This window comes from Vigna umbellata, chromosome 7 (assembly GCF_029865625.1).
Source record: "Vigna umbellata cultivar VRB3 chromosome 7, Vumbellata_1.0, whole genome shotgun sequence".
Classification (NCBI taxonomy): domain Eukaryota; kingdom Viridiplantae; phylum Streptophyta; class Magnoliopsida; order Fabales; family Fabaceae; genus Vigna; species Vigna umbellata.
The window spans coordinates 49,328,504-49,343,711 of record NC_142171.1 but is presented as its reverse complement, the minus strand read 5'-3'; the positions used below and the strand labels follow the sequence as shown (position 1 = coordinate 49,343,711).

At 39.3% G+C, this 15,208-nt stretch overlaps 1 protein-coding gene across 1 annotated transcript; it reads left to right on the top strand.

The window, feature by feature from the left end:
- Positions 1 to 8,757: 8,757 nt before the first annotated feature.
- On the top strand, positions 8,758 to 14,005 carry LOC148196496 (uncharacterized). The gene is made up of 2 exons (XM_088093860.1): positions 8,758 to 9,721; positions 9,765 to 14,005. Exon 2 carries the CDS (start codon positions 12,254 to 12,256, stop codon positions 13,463 to 13,465), a length of 1,212 nt encoding a protein of 403 aa, XP_087949986.1. The 5' UTR covers positions 8,758 to 9,721; positions 9,765 to 12,253; the 3' UTR covers positions 13,466 to 14,005.
- The last annotated feature ends 1,203 nt before the right edge of the window (positions 14,006 to 15,208 follow it).

Below are 15,208 nucleotides of genomic sequence, written 5' to 3'. Positions count from 1 at the left end.
AGGTCTTGGCAACCAAAAGTGACTGCCATCTCTGAGTCTCAAAATCTTACTCAAATGTCTATGCCAATCTTGTTTGGGAAACTCCGTGAGCATGAACTTGACTTGAGAAGATTGACGGCTGAAGAAGATCAAGGCAAAAGAAAGACACTAGCCTTCAAGTCCGAGATCTCCAAAGGAAAGAACTCTAAAAGGATTGAAGATGATGACTCCGATGATGATGAAGAAAACATGAGTCTTATGATTAAGAAGTTTGCAAAATTTATGAAAGCAAAGGGAAAAGACAAATACCGTGAAGAAAGGAAAGAAAATCATGGATCTTCTTCAAGCATTAAATGTTATGGATGTGGAGAAAGAGGTCATGTGAAGACTGACTGTCCTAAAAATAAGAAAAGTGAAGAAAAGAAAGAAAGAAAGTTTCCAAAGAAGAAGAAAGCTTACATAGCTTGGGAAGAGAATGCTTCTAGTTCTTCAAGCTCAAGCGAATCAGATGAAGAAGCAAATTTGTGCTTAATGGCAGACCTAGAAGATGCAGGAAGCCAAGTAAGTGATTCTAGCTTAGAGTCAAGTAATGAGTTTGACTTACAAAAGGCATTTCTTGATTTGTTAAATGAATCTGAAAAACTTGATGTTGCTCATAAAAAGCTAAAGAAAGAGCATAATGAATTGAAATTGAGATATGAAAAAGTTCTAGATGACGAAGTTGTTTTAAGAAACAAAGTTAGTAATTTGGAAACTAAATTATCTGAATCTGATACTATTGTACCTATTGAATGTCTATCATGTAAAAGTCATCTATTTGATATTGACATTCTTGAGCACTTACTTGCAAAGGCAACTAAGTCTAAATCATATGCCAAAACAAACTTTGAGAAAAGCAATGCAAGAAGTGGAAACACACATCTACACAAAAAATCTAAAGTGATAAGAACCCGTAGAGTTTGGGTAGAAAAAGGGACTTTTGTGAAAAATAACGTGTATAAGGCTTGTTGTTTTTACTGCATGAAACTTGGTCACACCTCAAACAAATGCAGCATCAAACATTTTGGTGTTCCAAATGGTAAATATGCATGGGTTAAAACTGTAAAATGATGTATGTTGGCATAAACTAACCCCAAGGACCCATAATAAGATTGGGGACCTAAAGTCTTGCTCAAATTTGTTTTGTAGGAACTTATTAAGTCAAAGAAGTCACTGTGGTATCTTGACAGTGGTTGTTCAAGACACATGACCGGTGACAAGAAAAAGTTTATTTCTTTTGAGAAGAAGAAGCAAGGCTTTGTGACTTATGGAGATAACAACAAAGGTAGAATCATTGGAAATGGAGACATTGGAGGAGGAAACACATTGACTATAAAGGATGTATTATGTGTTAAAGGTCTCAAACATAATCTCCTAAGCATAAGTCAATTATGTGACAAGGGTCTCAAGGTAACTTTTGAACGTGATAGATGCACCGTATATTTTAAAGATTCTACTGAAATTGCTTTGCAAGGTGTTAGGCATAATAACATTTACTTGATTGATATTGAAAATGCATCTAGTCATAATATAACATGTTTAGTTGCTAAAGAGGAAAACCCTTGGCTATGGCATAAAAGAGCTGCACATATACATATGCAACATTTGAATAAATTGATTTCAAAAAATCTTGTGATTGGTTTGCCAAATTTAAAATTTGAGAAAAATAAACTTTGCTCTGCATGTCAAAAGGGAAAGCAAACCAAATCCTCATTCTCATCTAAAACTATGATTTCAACATCAAAACCTTTAGAACTTCTGCATATGGACTTGTTTGGTCCATCTAGAATTAAAAGTTTTGGTGGAAACTACTATGCTCTTGTGATTGTTGATGATTACACTAGATTTACTTGGACATTCTTCTTAACCCTTAAAAATGAAGCTTTTAAAGCATTCAAATCGTTTGCAAAACGTGTTCAAAATGAAAAGGAATTGAAAATCAAAACCTTGAGAAGTGATCACGGTGGTGAGTTTGAAAATGAATCTTTTGAAAAGTTTTGTGAAAAACATGGAATTGCTCATAATTTCTCTGCTCCAAGAACTCCCCAACAAAATGGTGTTGTTGAAAGGAAAAATAGGTCATTAGAAGAACTAGCTAGGACTCTTTTAAATGAATCAAATGTGCCAAAATACTTTTGGGCTGATGCAGTTAGTACTGCTTGTTACGTGTTGAACAGAATGCTAATTAGGCCTATTCTTAAGCTAACTCCCTATGAACTGTTTAACGGTAGAAAACCAAATGTATCTCACTTGAAAATCTTTGGATGTAAATGTTTTGTTTTGAATAATGGTAAAGATAATTTAGGCAAATTTGATGCTAAATCTGATGAGGCAATCTTCTTAGGATATTCTTTAACTAGCAAAGCATATAGGGTGTTTAATAGAAGAACCTTGGCAATTGAAGAATCAATGCATGTTGTCTTTGATGAAATTGTGGACCTTGAGGTGAACCCTCTTGAGTCAAATAAATCAATTGCAGGTGATGAGGATTATTTGAGGGAAGCTCTTGAAGAGATGTATCTAAATGAAAACTATCCACCAGAAACTCAAAATGAACATCAAGTAGTTGATCCTAAAAGCTATCAACAACCAAGAGGACTTTCTCTGGACAACATCATCGGAGATATATTAAAAGGGGTAACTCCTAGACACAATCTTAATAATTTCTGCTTAACAGTAGCTTTTGTGTCTCAGGTAGAACCTAAGAACATAAAGGAAGCTCTTCAAGATGATAAATGGTGTGTTGCTATGCAAGAAGAACTTAATCAATTTGAAAGGAATGATGTTTGGCAACTCATTCCTAGACAAGATGATTTTCAAGTCATTGGAACAAAGTGGGTGTTTAGAAACAAGCTTGATGAAGATGGAAACATCACAAAGAACAAAGCCAGGTTAGTTGCAAAGGGCTACTGTCAAGAGGAAGGTATCGACTATGATGAAACTTATGCTCCAGTAGCCAGGTTAGAAGCAATTAGATTATTACTTGCTTATGCCTCTTTGATGAAGTTTAAATTGTACCAAATGGATGTGAAAAGCGCATTTTTGAATGGTTTTATTAAAGAAGAGGTATATGTTAGTCAACCTTCTGGTTTTGAGGATTTTAAATATCCTAATCATGTTTATAAGTTAAAAAAGGCCTTGTATGGTCTTAAACAGGCACCTAGATCTTGGTATGAAAGACTTAGTACCTTCTTGATTGAAAATGATTTCTCTAGAGGAAAGGTTGATTCCACCCTATTTATTAAGAAAGTAGGAAAACATATCTTGATTGTTCAAGTATACGTAGATGACATTATTTTTGGGTCTACAAATAATTCATTATGTGAAGGATTTGCACAAATAATGCAAGGTGAATTTGAGATGTCTATGATGGGTGAGCTTACCTTCTTCTTAGGGCTGCAAATAAAGCAAATAGATGGGGGGACTTTTGTCTCTCAAACTAAATATTGTAGAGAAGTACTTAAGAAGTTTGGTATGGATACTTGTAGAGAAGCCAACACACCTATGGCAACGTCTTGCTATTTAGATAAGGATGAATCTGGTGAAGGGGTAAATGAAACCATGTTTAGAGGAATGATAGGATCCTTACTGTATCTAACTGCTAGTAGACCAGACATTATGCAAAGTGTATGTGTGTGTGCTAGGTACCAAGCTAATCCTAAAGAATCTCATCTAATTGCTGTCAAAAGGATTTTGAAATACCTTAAAGGAACCACTTCTTTTGGACTCTGGTATCCATCTGATGCTTCACTTAGTTTAATAGGTTATTCTGATGCAGACTATGGTGGCTGTAAAATTGATAGGAAAAGTACTAGTGGCACTTGTCACTTTCTGGGTTGTTCTTTAGTGTCTTGGCATTCAAAGAAACAGGCTTGTGTAGCTTTATCTACTACTGAAGCTGAATACATTGCTGCTGGCAATTGTTGTGCCCAAATCTTATGGATGAAACAGCAACTGGAGGATTTTGATATCTTCCTTGATCACATTCCTTTGAAATGTGATAATACTAGTGCTATCAACCTAACTAAGAACCCCATAATGCACTCAAGAACTAAGCACATTGAAATTAGACATCATTTCTTGAGAGATCACATTCAAAAGGGAGATTGCCAAATTGAATACATTGACACGATACATCAATTAGCTGATATCTTTACTAAAGCCCTGCCTAAAGATAGATTCTATGAGCTTAGAAGAGAGTTAGGGGTATTAGACATGTCTTAGACTCCACATTTATGGTTCTTTGCAAATTTTTGTAAGATCAGAGTTCATAATCGATTATCATCAGGTCATAATCGATTATTACAAACCTGGGATACATCCTCTACACTAAGATAATCGATTATCTTACTCCATAATCGATTATGAATTTTCAAACTCATACCTGGAAAATCATGAGCAAATAATCGATTATCTTCATACATAATCGATTATCGTACAATTTCTGGAAAATGACCAACGAGCAGATAATCGATTATCACTTACGATAATCGATTATCACGCTACCAGTTTCAAAAATAAAGCCGTTGGAGACTCCATAACGGCTCAAAACGGTCATAAACGGCTAGTTCTTCCCTTCTTCTTATAAATAGGCCTCTATAATCGATTGTTAGCCATCTCTTTGCACCTAGAAACTACTGAAATCAAAATCTTGAGCTTCAAATCCCTCCAATTTTACTCACTCTCTCAAACTATCACTCCCTCAACCTTTCTCCATGGCAGATTCAAGGAGACATCGCCGCAGAGCTGTTGGAGCATCCTCTTCCTCTCAACCACGTCCGGCAACGATTGATGGATGGATTTCAGATCAAGAAAGACATGCGGACTATGTTTCTTCCTGGCAAGAGAGACGAATCATGGCAGTAAAGTATATTCGCCTTGATTTTTTCCGTTTCTATGGATTTCAATTTCCAGCGCTGTTTAATGATCAAGGACTCTCAAATCTGGTGGAGCAAAACGGTTGCATTTATCCCGATCTCATCAGAGTGTTCTACTTCAACTTGCGATATCGAGATGGGATTATTTCCACCAAAATCAAGGGTGTCCCTATAATTTTAGATGATGATGTGTGGACCAACGTTGCCCAACTACCCATCTGGGATGATGCTGTTAAAGTTCATCTCGGACTCCAAGATTTCGATCGATTATCGACCTTCCAATCCTTCCTACGTCACCCTGAACAACAGACTAATCGAAGGCAATTGCTTGTTGGAGGTTTCAAGGTTGAAGAAAGGATGATTCACTACTTACTTGTCTGGATCCTATGTCCTAGAGCAACCAATCATGCTCAATGTTCTGAACAGGATCTACTTCTTCTGTATGGGATCCTGAATCACATCCACATCGATTGGCCTGCTCTCATTGCTGACACTATGGTAAAAGCTAAGAAATCCCATTCTTATCACCTTCCTTATGCTCTTCTTATTTCTAGAATCTTGGAGTACAAAGGGGTCAATATTGAAGGAGAACTTGTCCAAGCCACTCAAGTTGTTGGCTCGGAAATTGGCGATACTACCTTTCGTCAGATGGGATTCATTACTAGAGGCAGGGTCCTTATTCACAAAGATGATGATCATCCTGATGTAGATGAAGATGATGACATGGACACTCATATGGCTGACCCCGTAAGTGCCGCTGCTCCGTCTGATGCTGGACCATCCAACATACCCTCCTCTTCCTCAATTTCTATGGAAGAACATTTTGCAAGGTTATCTAAACAATTGGAGGATATGAGTCTTGCACAAAAGACTCACTTTGAGGCGATTTATGATTGGCAACGATCTGTTGATGAGCACATGGTTGATCAATTTCTTGATCTTGATGTTCGCCTATCTAACATCGAGAATCATCTCAACATTCAACCTCCCGCGATATCTCCTAGTCCTGAGTTTTAGATATAGGTTCTCTGTTAGACTGTTTTGTTGTTTACTTGCCATTTCATCTATGTTAAAATTCAGTCTGTTATGTGTCTTCTTATAATGTACTTTTCTTTTCATAAATAAAATGATCTCTTGATTATATGCATCCTTTGATTAATTGAGGGGGAGATCATATTTAGGGGGAGCCTTTACCATTCGATCTTTTTGCTTCTGATCAAAAAGGGGGAGAAGAATAATACAAAGGGAAAAGTATAAATTATTACAGGTATTGCTAACCTTGTTGCTGTTTGTTAGCTTATATGTTTTGCAGGTAAGCCAAACTTGCTTTTAAAATTGAATTTTTGATCATCATCAAAAAGGGGGAGATTGTTACCAATAAGGAGTATTGGTAAATCTTGAAGAAATTTGTTTTGATGATGCTACAAGATGTTTAGTTGAAGAAGATATTAAAATTAGTTAAAAGCAATTTGTAGAAATTAAATGTAGTAGGAAATTCTTGTAAACCTTGTAAGCTTGCATTTTTATCTTCAATAATCGATTATAGAATAGCAATAATCGATTATCACAGAGTCATACAGGAATAATCGATTATCACTTCATATAATCGATTATCACTTTTTGAAAACCCTGTAACGGACTTGAATAATCGATTATCACTTACAATAATCGATTATTCATGGCAGTTGGGAGTTGACCTTTGGCATTCAGTGTACTTGGCTATATATTTTGTTTTGGTGAAATTAGAAAAATAACAGTTGAACAAAAAGCTTTTGAGAATACAGTGTGATCTGAGGAAGTTCCAAAAGCTTGTTCATTACATTGCCTGGTCTTGTGAAAAGGAGAAGCTCGCGCTTTGTGGGTCAAAGGTCGGAGCGGTTCTCTTCAAGTTGGCAAAGTTTCTGTTCTTCCGGTTCGTTCGTTCGAAGGAAGGTTTTATCTGTTTTTTGTTTCATTCACTCTATTGTAAACTTGTGAAACTATTTTTAGTGAAAACGTTAATCACTTTTTATAGTGATTAACAACTGGACGTAGATTCTTTTGAATCGAACCAGGATAAAAATTCTGTGTTGAATTTTCTTGCTCTCTATACTCTTTACTGTTTTATACACATCAACTGTTTGGAAATTTGTCTCTAAGTAAATTAAATTTATAAAACTGACCATCTTATTAAGAGTTTGACTAAACACGCTTTCCGCTTTATAAGTTATTCCGCTGTGCAAAATTCTATAACGGTACCGATTGTTCCAACAGTAGGAAGTGGACGAAGTTTACAAAGTTGAAGAAGTGGACGAAGTTGAAGAAGTGGAGGAAGTGGAAGAAGTAGAGGAAGTGGAGGAAGTGGACGAAATGGACGAAGTAACCGAAGTGGACGAAGTTGACGAAGTTGAAGAAGTGGAGGAAGTGGAGGAAGTGCACGAAGTTGACCAAGTGGAGGAAGTAGACGAAATGGAGGAAGTGGAGGAAATGGTGGAAGTGGACGAAGTTGATGAAGTGGAGGAAGTGGAAGAAGTGGACGAAGTGGTCGAAGTTGATGAAGTGGAGGAAATGGAGGAAGTGGAGGAAGTGGAGGAAGTCGAGGAAGTGGAGGAAGTGGATGAAGTACAAGAAGTGGAGGAAGTGGAGGAAGTTGATGAAGTTGAAGAAGTGGAAGAACTGGACGATGTGGACGAAGTTGATGAAGTGGAAGAAGTGGAGGAAGTAGACGAAGTGGACGAAGTGGTCGAAGTTGACGAAGTGGTCGAAGTTGACGAAGTGGAGGAAATGGAGGAAGTGGAGGAAGTGGAGGAAGTGGATGAAGTACAGGAAGTGGAGGAAGTGGAGGAAGTTGATGAAGTTGAAGAAGTGGAAGAACTGGACGAAGTGGACGAAGTGGATGAAGTTGACGAAGTGGACAAAGTGGACGAAGTGGACGAAGTCGACGAAGTTGACGAAGTGGAGGAAGTGCACGAAGTGGACGAAGTGGATGAAGTTGACAAAGTGAAGGAATTGAAGGAAGTGGAGGAAGTGGACGAAGTTGACGAAGAGGACGAAGTTGACGAAGGGAATGAAGTGGACGAAGTGGAGGAAGTGGAGGAAGTGCACGAAGTGGACGAAGTGTAGGAAGTGTAGGAAGTGGACGAAGTGGACGAAGTGGAGCAAGTGGACGAAGTTGACGAAGTGGACGAAGTGGAGGAATTGGAGGAAGTGGAGGAAGTAGAGGAAGTTGAGGAAGTGGAGGAAGTGGAGGAAGTAGACGAAGTGGATGAAGTGGAGGAAGTGGAGGAAGTGCACGAAGTGGAGAAAGTGGAGGAAGTGGATAAAGTGGACAAATATGTCGAAGTGAAGGAAGTGGACGCAGTGGAGGTAGTGGAGGAAGTGGACGAGGTGGACGAATTGGAGGAAGTGGAGGAAGTGGAGGAAGTGGACGAAGTGGAGGAAGTGGACGAAGTGGAGGAAGTGGAGGAAGTGGACGAAGTGGATGAAGTTGACGAAGTGGACGAAGTTCACTAAGTGAACGAAGTGGACCAAGTGGACGAAGTGAAGGAAGTGGAGGAAGTGGAGGAAGTGGAGGAAGTGGAGAAAGTGGACGAAGTAGAGGAAGTGGAGGAAGTGGAGGAAGTGGACTGATGAGTCAATATTTTGTTCAGTTCACTTAGTTTATTGTGCTAGAATTAATCAGGGAATTGTGCTTAATTGTCCAGTATTTTCCCATTTTTACTAATTGTGCTTAATTTGATCGAAAATTCTTATTTTAACTAATTTGAATTATTTAAGCATTATTAATTGCAGGAGAAAATTGTTGGATAATATTTGGGACATTTGGAGGTCAAAATAAATGCCACATCAAATATACTTTAAACTAAGCAAAGACGAGGTGTGAAATTCAATTATGAGAGTGTACATGGAGATGAGCTTGGTTGGAGAAACATTGAAGTGGTATGACGTGGGAAAAAGAGGGCTGCACGTCCACAAAAGCAGAAGGAGGTGCACGAAGAAGGGGTAGCAGGCCCAACTATCTTCATTCACGCTTCCAGCGTTCGTCCAACAGCTTGGAGGGAGCGTCCGGCCTGCACACATTCATTTCAGCGTGAAGGAAGGAGGCTTCATTTTCCAGCAAAGAAGCACACGGACGTCCACGCGGGCTTCACGCTTCCAGCAGCTTGGGAGACAGCGCACGTCCAGCAACTCTGAAGAAGACAGCGCACGTCCAGCTGGCAGGAGAAGAAAGGGTGGCATCCAGCATTTTCCAGCACTCACGGCTCCATTTGGAAGAGTGACGTTCAGCAAATTAAAGGGTGTGTAGCTGGTCTAGCACGTGAATGGGAGGCAATTAATTAGGAGGTGCTTGGAAGAGGTTGCCCGGTGAGCAGGTGGAAATTGGAGAAGCTTCCTTTTTCTTTGCTTTAAGAATGAACGAGCGGTCCAGAAAGCTTGGGAGCTGACGGACGTCCACGCGGGGTTCACACAGAGACGGCCCATGGGGAGCGTCCAGCAAGCATGGGAGGCACCACGCGTCCATCTTTTGAGCAGCAGCAAGCCCAGCAGAGAGAATACGCACGTCCAGCAAGGATGAAGTGCTACGCACGCTCACGGGCTGAAGACCAAAAGCAGCTGCTACGTCCACATGCTGCCACGTCCACACAGCCCATCAACACACGTCCAGCAGCCTTGTGTCCAGCCGAGAAGCGTTCCAGCAGCTTGGGAGAAAAACCTGGTCCAGCAAGTGAAGGGGTTACGAAAAGAAGCTCACGGCCCAACATGTTTCTTCACATTCCAGCACACTCCACGCCCACGCATCCAGCACTCATGTTGGTCCAACATCCAGCCTTCACACAGCAAATAGGGTCCAGCCGCAACTTAGGAGATATGTTGATTTTTGGCAAAAAGGTAGCAGTGGTGGAGAGAATGGAGGGCTATGGGTAGCAGCAGGAACGCACTAGCTGTAGCCGCCACGGAGGAGAATGGTTGAGCTGGAAGGAATATGAGAAAGGGGCACACTTGGAGGAGGCAGTAGCCACGAAGGAGAGAGGAGGACACACGGCCAAGGGCTACAGCCGCCACTTGCCACTCTCTCAGTTTTGGGTTTTTCAGAGGCTTTTGCTTTAAGCGTTTGGAGAAATGTAAGAACTGGGGGATATATTCACGCGGATACGATTTATAGAATGGAAGAAGAGCACTCTTGCCTTTTCATTTTGGGTTTTTTTATGCACTTTTGATTGAATCCTTTTATTGTTTCTATGCTTGAATGTTCATGCTGTTTGAGGAAGAGAACGAAGAAACGCCAACAGGGCCAAGTGGTGATGAGAGAAGCACCCTTCCTTTATTGCGCTGATTCTTGTATTGGGAGATAGAACTCCAAAATTGTAATCTTAATCCAGGAACGCGGAGCAAGGAGAGTGGTGATTTACTTAGGAGACACACGGCCTTGAGTCAGCCGCCACCCCTCACGTAGGAATTCTCGGATTCTGCTCTTGGATTTTGGGGAACGTTGTTTTTGAATGAGAATAGAGGAGCACACGGCCGGGAGGCAGCCAGTTACCATTTGCTTGTTTTTACTTTGAACATTTCGAGATATGGGATGAATGAGAGGAAGACACGTTCTGCTGGAAGAGAGCTCCAAGAGGTTCCTTTTCATTGTTTTCTTACTTGAACAGATAAAACGTTTATATTTTCTTCATATTGGGATGCACACAGTTACTCATTAATTTATTTTCACCGTTCATCGCTCGTTCATCTTGTTCACTGTTCATCGTCACTTTCCTGCATTTCTGGTTTGCGATTCTACTGTTCACGTTGCATTTCCAATGCTGTTTGATTCTCAGTTTGCGTTGGATGGTGCCCTTACTGTTGCGAATCATTTTAATCCCATTTGGTGTATTTTCATTAGCGTTTAGAATAGTTTTCGGCTTATCTGTGCATTTCGAAGTTAAAGTTTAGTTTCTGTCGCACTGCGTTCAAAGTTTGATGAATTTTGCTGCATTTCATACCGATCGGTTACCTCTTTAGACCGTTCGGTTATGTAAGTGTTTGTCCATTTACTACCGTTCGGTCGAAGTTCTTACTGTAGACCATTCGGTTTGTTCTGGTCATTGTTGATGCATGCGTTCGGCTGACTTCTTTGTTGCTTAGTTTCAATTGGTTGCTTATTTCCCGTTCGGTTATTCTTGAAGTTTTAACTTGTTTCCATTTTACTGCTTAATTACCGTTTAGCTGTTTTCTGTATGCGTTCGTTTCTTTTGTTAATAGTACCGTTCGGCTTATGCGTGTTGATTTTCCCACTTCATTTTATTAGTTTGCTTTGAACCATTCGGTGCTCACACTTTATTCTTATTACCGCTCGGTCAAGAACGTTCGGTTTACAATTTTCCTATGCTTTTCCGCTGTTGCACGGTTGAACTTTAATTACTGCATGCCGCTCAGTTTTACCTTTACACTGTTCGGTCTCTAACATGTTTCATTGTTAGAGACCGTTCGGTTTTTTTTTGGTTTAAATTTCAATATCATTTTCCATTGCCTGTTGTCTTCATACTGTTCGGTCACCTAATATCGTTCGTCCTTTTCCTTAGCTTTTTAAGTTGCTTTTACCGTTCGGATATACTTCTGTGTATGACCGTTCGGTCTGTTTGTTATTGTAAACGACCGTTCGTTTCATGTCAGGACGTTCGGTCTTTAGCGACCGTTCGCTCATTTCTTTTTCGGAGACCGTTCGGTCTCAATGTTATTACCGTCCGGTTCTTACTTCTGTGCAATTATAGTGCACCATTCGGTCAGTGCTTAATTAGACCGTTCGGTCTTTTATATCACCGCTCGGTTTTAACACTTATGGTTAGAACCGTTCGGTTTTCTGCTTTCAGCTTTTTAATTTTGTTAGTTGTCTTTAACTTCCAATTTGAATTTAATTTAATTTTCCTTGCAAAAAAAAAAAACAGTTTCAACCCCCCCACTACGTGTTTGATCTGAGACTGAACCACAACATTGGTCCTTGAGAGACGACTTAGGAGTCACTTCCTAGTACTATACTGCATTAATTTTGCAAACAACTTTTGTGTGAGGTGCAACCCTCTCAAAAAAATGGCGCCGTTGCCGGGGACCAACAGTTCAGTCTTAGGTCTTTTGTTGTGTTAGTGTTGTGTTGTGTTGTGTGATGTGTTTTAGGATGTTTAGTTAGTCTTGTTTGGGTTTACTTCTTTTATCGATTTTTGTGTGTTTAGATTTTTATCATTTTTTGTATTTTGTGCATTTAGTTGTTGTTTCTGGAAGTTTCAAATTATGTAAATAATGGTTTTCCCCCATGTTATGTTTCTATATGTTTGGTTTAATCTTTGTTTGAAGTGGAAGTCCAGGTATGAGACAGGTTTTGCACTACAATAGAGGAGATGACAGATTCTCAAGACTGGATATATGAGGTGATCAAGAGTCTTCCCAAATTCCATGGGTTGGCACATGAAGATCCATACAGGCACCTCAAGGAGTTTTGTTTGGTGTGTTTGTCGATGAGGCCTGCTAGTGTTTCAAAGGAGACAGTGTTGATGAAAGTGTTTCCAATGTCCCTTCAAGGTGCAGCAAGAGACTGGTTCCTATACCAGTATCCTTTTGATAGTTGGCAGGAAACACAACAGAGATTCCTCAACAAGTTCTTTCCAGCAGCAAAGGTAGTCAACATTAGGAGGGAGATCACTACCATTGAGCAATTTCAAGAAGAAAGCCTGGCAGATTATTGGGAGAGGTTTAACAGGCTCTGCACAGCCTGTCCAAACCACCAAATTTCAGAGCATTTGCTCTTGATTTACTTTTATGAAGGGCTCCTGGACAATGAAAGGATATTAGTGGATGTAGCTGCTGGTGGATCTTTGATGGACAGAACTCCAACAGAGGCAAAGAAGTTGCTCTGCAAGCTGGCGGGTCAAAATCCAAGTGAGGTAGTAAAGGAAAAACCTGAGCAGGTTTACTGTAAACTTGAAATCCCTACTCATGTATCTGAGGTTCAAGTAAATTTTAATGTTTTTGAATTGGTAAAACTTGAACCATTTAAGCCTGTTCTGGATTCTGATATTGATATACATGTGCACACTCATGTTGTGGATTCATTATTCCCTGTAGAGCACATTGACATACCTGATGTTCACTATCCTTGCACTGATCTTGATTTAAATGATAGCCTTGAGGATGCAGCTGATGACTTGGAGATTGGTAAGAAAATTTTCAATGAGCAAAAACAGGTTTATTCTGAACTTGAGATTCCAAACACTTTACCTGATTTGCTTATACATTCAAATGCCTGTGATTTGATGCACACTGATTCTATAGGATTCATGACTGATACTGATACAGATTTGATTGACCATTCTAAAATTTTTGATTCAGTATCAGCCATTGAACCCATTGGTCTAAAGGTTGTTTTGAATGGACATGATTGCCGTGATGAAATTTTGAATGATAATAGCCTTGAACTGACCTTTGATTTTGTTGATGATGCATATATCAATATTGATTTTGAGGTAGAAACTGTGCAATCTGATAACTCTATAGAGTTAGGACTGAACTTTGATCTGACACAGTTCTCTGAGAACTTTTGTAACATCCCGTAAATACAGTAATAAACCATACAAATAGAATAATCACATTAATTAACATATCAATCCAGTCTTACACTAAAATTAAAGTACGCTCGTGGCCGAATGGCCTTACAAGAAGCGAGTTACAAAATAACGAGATGTACCATAAGCTAACCTGACTGAACGGTTTACAAAGCAAAATACCGAATGGTTAAAATCAAGAAAAAGGGGAAGTGGTCGATCTAAGACAACTCGCTAAAATAACCAAACTAAACAATTAACCGAACGGACTACTGTTCGGCCTTCACTTCTACATCAACGAGGTTCTCTTCCTCCAAAATTCCTTCTTCCAGCGTCTCCTCCAGCAACGCATCACCATCTGCTCACATCCACACGGATGATCATTGCAAAGACAAGACGGACTTACAGATACAGGACAACACAATGAAAAACACAAGGTAAGCTTATTTAATTTAATTCAAGTAAAAACATGCATTTCTCAACATATCAAACATATCAAATATATTCCAATATACAATTCAATCAATTCCTGATACTAGACTGACTGTCCGGACTGTATGAATTCCGTGTAGCTACGACGTTCGCGCACCCGGGTGGTGTGGTAATTGGCATTCTCATCAGCTGCCACCCGAGGTTAGTCCGTTCCGTGCAAAGTACCTCTAAGGACGAGGACCTCCTGCCGTTCCAACGCATGACGTACCCCCTCTACGTGAGGACGAGTACTCACGGAACATCAGGATCGAATCGCCAGCTAAGTCTGGCCACGGTCATACTTTACAATTCTCATAATCATCCAAGAGTCGTTCCTCCCCGGAACGCTCGTTCAAAACTCACAACTTTCTTTTCATCTCATATACTGTTCATCATTTATAATCTTTCAATTTAATATCATTTTCGTCATCCATTTCAAGTGCATAAAATAATGAACGTTCAGCCCTCTTCATAATGAGAACGAACGTGAGGAACGAGACCGAGAAAATCCCCCGTTCCAGAACAGAATAAAACTGACTACAATAACACCGTATATGACAAACGTCATTTACCACTTGAATCAGTTGAATGAACTTGTTACCAATAAGGAGTATTGGTAAATCTTGAAGAAATTTGTTTTGATGATGCTACAAGAAGTTTTAGTTGAAGAAGATATTAGAATTAGTTAAAAGCAAGTTGTAGAAATTAAATGTAGTAGGAAATTCTTGTAAACCTTGTAAAACTTGCATTTTTAACCTGCAATAATCGATTATGATTAAGCAATAATCGATTATCACAAGTCATACTTGAATAATCGATTATCACTTCATATAATCGATTATCACATTTTTGAAAACCTGTAACGGACTTGAATAATCGATTATCACTTACAATAATCGATTATTCATGGCAGTTGGGAGCTGTCCTTTGGCATTCAGTGTACTTTTTTTTATATTTTTTATTTGGAGTCTGTTTCTAAAAGGGGATTATTACATTCAGGGGAAGATATATGAGGTATTATGCTCTTTCATGTTATGAAATTTCAATTTTATTTATGTTTTGAATTGCATCTTTTGATTAATTGAGGGGGAGATCATATTTAGGGGGAGCCTTTAACATCAGATCTTTTTGCTTCTGATCAAAAAGGGGGAGAAGAATAATACAAGGGGAGAAGTATAAATTATTACAGGTATTGCTAACCTTATTGTTGTTTGTTAGCTTGTATGTTTCGCAGGTAAGCCAAACTTGCTTTTAAAATTTGAATTTTTGATCATCATCAAAAAG

Excerpts from the sequence above, each read along its gene's own strand:
- LOC148196496 (XM_088093860.1), top strand. The coding sequence starts at position 12,254 with ATGACAGATTCTCAAGACTGGATATATGAGGTGATCAAGAGTCTTCCC.